The sequence below is a fragment of the Triticum urartu genome, chromosome 7A (assembly GCF_056163025.1).
Source record: "Triticum urartu cultivar PI428250 chromosome 7A, HENAU_Tu73, whole genome shotgun sequence".
Classification (NCBI taxonomy): Eukaryota; Viridiplantae; Streptophyta; class Magnoliopsida; order Poales; family Poaceae; genus Triticum; species Triticum urartu.
The window spans coordinates 500,213,493-500,217,319 of record NC_141879.1 but is presented as its reverse complement, the minus strand read 5'-3'; the positions used below and the strand labels follow the sequence as shown (position 1 = coordinate 500,217,319).

At 52.5% G+C, this 3,827-nt stretch overlaps 1 protein-coding gene across 1 annotated transcript; it reads right to left on the bottom strand.

Moving 5' to 3' along the window:
* Window positions 1-506: 506 nt before the first annotated feature.
* Window positions 507-3,154, bottom strand: LOC125523934 (putative laccase-9). The gene is made up of 6 exons (XM_048689006.2): window positions 2,945-3,154; window positions 2,798-2,848; window positions 2,497-2,648; window positions 2,142-2,386; window positions 957-2,051; window positions 507-831 (listed from the first exon to the last, which is right to left on the bottom strand). Exons 1-6 carry the CDS (start codon window positions 3,056-3,058, stop codon window positions 701-703), a joined length of 1,788 nt encoding a protein of 595 aa, XP_048544963.1. The 5' UTR covers window positions 3,059-3,154; the 3' UTR covers window positions 507-700.
* Between the last annotated feature and the right edge of the window lie 673 nt (window positions 3,155-3,827).

The following is a 3,827-nucleotide window of genomic DNA, read 5'->3' as shown; positions in this document are numbered from 1 at the left end:
ATTTGAACTGTCGATCGGTTGGCGAAACGTGGTTGGCCAAATTGTGGCATGTGCCAACTTTGCAAAAGAGAACAAGAATCGGGCGCGCATCTTCTTTTCAAGTGTCGCTACACGCTCAGGCTATGGATGTTAGTCATTGAGAAGCTTGGACTTGCTCACATGGACACAACCAATTAGCATCTTGCGGACTCCGTCAACGAGTGGTGGGACAAGCGAACCAACAATCAAAACCTCAATAGACATGCTATGGCCTCTCTTACCATGCTCGGTCTCTTGGACAATATGGAATGAACCAAATGCTAGGGTGTTCCGCTACAAATGTGTGTCACCACCCATTCTCTTTCACACCATTTTAAAGGAGAGAAGCTTTGGATCACCGCGGGCGCTAAGAAATTGGGGCATATTATGTTGCGTGAGTAGTTGTCATGCCGTGTGTGGGTTTCTTGTAACACTCTAAACTCTATTCTCTCCTTATTTAATTGATGAGGCAAATCTTTTGCCTCCGTTTCAAAAAAAAAAACTATCCAGCAAACCATGGCATCGACTGTGATGATTAAAGAGATAGTGCTAGGCGCCAAAAAAATTACAATGTCTCTTAATTTTCTCTACCTACAGAAACCTTCAGCTCTAGCTATTTTTCCTTTCTTGCTCGTCACATGAAAGATCTGGAAATTACATGAAAAATTGCCTTATTGCTCTGTCAACACCTGGGCATATTTGGAGGCGGTGGCATGATCTTGGCATTTGGTCCCTTGCCGTTCTTCACAATGAACACCGTCTCCATCCCCCACACCATGTGGCGCTCGAAATGACAGTGCATGAACCATACGCCTGCCAACCAAACCAAGACACAACAAGGTATAAGATGTACGTACGTACATTTGAATCATACCCTGTATACAAAAGCCTTTATAGATAGTCTCAAGTGGATCAGGAAGAAAGGTTTGAGCACTCACCAGGGTTTTCTGCACGGAGGCGGATTGCGACCCATCCGTTCTTGGGCACGGAGACGGTGTTCTGGTACGGCGGGTCGACCAGGTTGTACTTGGCCGGGTCCGTGCGCTTGTCGAAGTTGCCAGTCCCTCTCCCCACCACGTAGAAGCTGAACCCGTGCAGGTGCATGGGATGGCTGTCGCCGCCGAGGATGGTCGTGCCCTGCAGCACCACCTCCAGGACGGCGCCGTACTCCAGGACCTTCACCCTCGTGCCTCTCGCGGTCAGCGCGAGCTCCGGGGGCAGGTCGTCGGCCGTGAAGTTGAAGGGCGACGGCGGGTTGTCGGGGAAGTCGGTCCTGGCCACGCCGCCGACGGCGGAGCGGTAGTAGGCCCCGAGCACGTCGCTCCGCGGCATCTCGAAGCTCACGTTGTTGAGGCTCGACGCGAAGCGGTTGCCGTGGGGCCCCTTGCACGCCTCGCCGGGCGCGCACGCGATCTCGTTCACCTCCACCGTGACGAGCATGTGCTCGTCGACGCGCCGGGGCACGTCGGCCGTGTGCCCCTTGCTGGCCAGCGACCTGAGCCGCGCCGTGAACGCGGCCGCCGCGGAGCTGTCGTTGATGGCGGGAAGGCTGGGGAGACCATGCGCCGCATCGCCCGGCGCCGCGGGAGCGTCGACGTACTCCAGGACGGCGGTGGCCGTGCTGCTGTCGACGGTGGCCTGCGGGTTGGTCGCCAGCGGCCTCGACGCCATGTAGAAGTGCCGGGCGTTTGAGCGGCCACGGCGGGCCTTGAGCAGCGCGGTCACCGTTTGGCCGGCGTCGATGAATACGTGGTCGGCGCTGAACGGCTTGGTGTAGGAAGCGTCGGAGCCGACCACGGTGAGGCGGTGCCCGGCGACGGCGAAGAAGAATCCGTTGGTGAGGGCCGCGTTGATGATCCGGATCATGTAGGTCTTGCCGTGCTTGACTGGCAGCCTAAAGGTGCCGTCGCCGGAGCAAGCGAACAGGTCACCCGGCTGACCGTTGATGGTGTTCGCGTCTGAAGGCTGGAAGTCGCTGCCGGTGGAGATGGCGTCGGCGAGCACTTGCCCGATGTCGTCGTTCCACCATTCCCCTGCGATGGAGATAAACATGTCCACATACCATCAGTGGAAACCACTACCACGCATTGCAGAAGCAGGCGCACAGAGCTAGCTATACGTACCGAGGATGATGGGTATCTCTCTGTGCGGTTTGCTGAATGGGTAGGTCGTGCCGCGCCGGGGGCGTATGACGATGGCGCCATGCACGGTGTCGCGATCCATGGCGGTGTGCGCGTGCCACCACAGCGTGCCTTCCTCCTCGGAGAAGATGATCCGGTAGCTGAAGTTGCCGCCGGGCTGGATCGGGCACTGCGTTATGTACTCCGGCCCGTCCCACCACGGACTTCGCGGCTGGTTCACCCCGTGCCTACAGCGTCAACAAGAGTAGGAGTTCATCTATGCCGCCGATCGGAAGAAACAAAACAAAGACAAAAATACAGCAAGAATCATTTCGCGCAGTAGTATTAGAAATTGTACCAGTGGAGGGTGATGTTCTTATGGCCCTGGTTGAAGACGTTGACAACGACGACGTCGCCCTTCCTCGCGTAGATGGTCGGGCCGGGGAACTCGCCGTTGACGGTGAGGATGGTCTTTTCACGGCAGAGCCTCGTGTAGTTGCTCTCCTTTATCTACAGCCAAATGTCATGCATACATGCAGGAAAAACTACGATTCAGCAAAGGTTTTTCAATCAATTAAGATGAGGAAAAAATTATCTGAGAAACCTGCAGCTGATGCTAAATAAAATTGTAATGACGGCGAACCAATCGATAGACTTACCACGAAATCGTAGTGACGTTGACCATGACGTCTACTCAGTCCGTCGTCTTCCTATGAAATTGGTCAGTTCCCGTCAGGCCCAGTAAAATTTTTGTGCCCTCCATACATAAGGGAATCTTGGTACGGAGGCAGGTAGAAAGAACTTACGAAGAGACTATAGGGGCGGCGGGCACTCGACGACGGCGATCCTTGAGCTGCGACGATGAACGCTGCAACCACCACGCCGACTGACCAAATCGCCGGCGCCTTGGTGACGCCCATCGCCGGTGACCGAACAGAGCCGAAAGGCAGAACGGCTTGACAAGTTTGAAATCTAATCTACGCGCAGCTTTGGTCCTTGCGCATCCGTGTGGGTGTGGCAGGTTTGAAGCATGTGCGAATTCCTCGGCCCTTTGCTACTTATAGAAAGGAGTTAAACGCCAGTGGTGAACGCGAAGAGGAGTGATTCCAATTCTTCTTCTTCTTTTTTGGTAAGTCTATGCACTGTTCTTTCGCCAGCACCCTATTTTTCAAGCTTTTGGATGGAATTAATTGCATGGAAACAGTAAGTGGATCCAGCTGGAAGACGCGCACAGGTTTGTTTGTGGTAGTATTAATTATCGGGAGATCACATTTGATCTCGGGTGTTTTCCTTTTCTTCTTTGTAAGCCCATTAATTCGACAATAATATTTGGTATCTTTCTAATAAAATTGTATTTGTGTGTATCCAAGGATAAAAGGGAGGCTTGCTCTTCTTCTTCTTTTTTCTTTTTTTTTCTTGAAGAGTGTACAATGCATTCATATTTTTTGAACAAACGGACTGATATTATTGTTACTACGGGGAAGTAGCAAATTTTGATTGATTAATCCATAAATAAATCGTACGCATGGCATTAACAATATGAATCTCATACCACAATCTAAGCATGTGAACACGTACTAAGCACAGAACTGAAACAGTAAATAAGGGATGAACAAACCATATCTTCCTGTAGGCTAGGACAAGGTGGCAGCGGTTTCCTAGGAGCCTTCTTCTTGGTAGCATCATCAA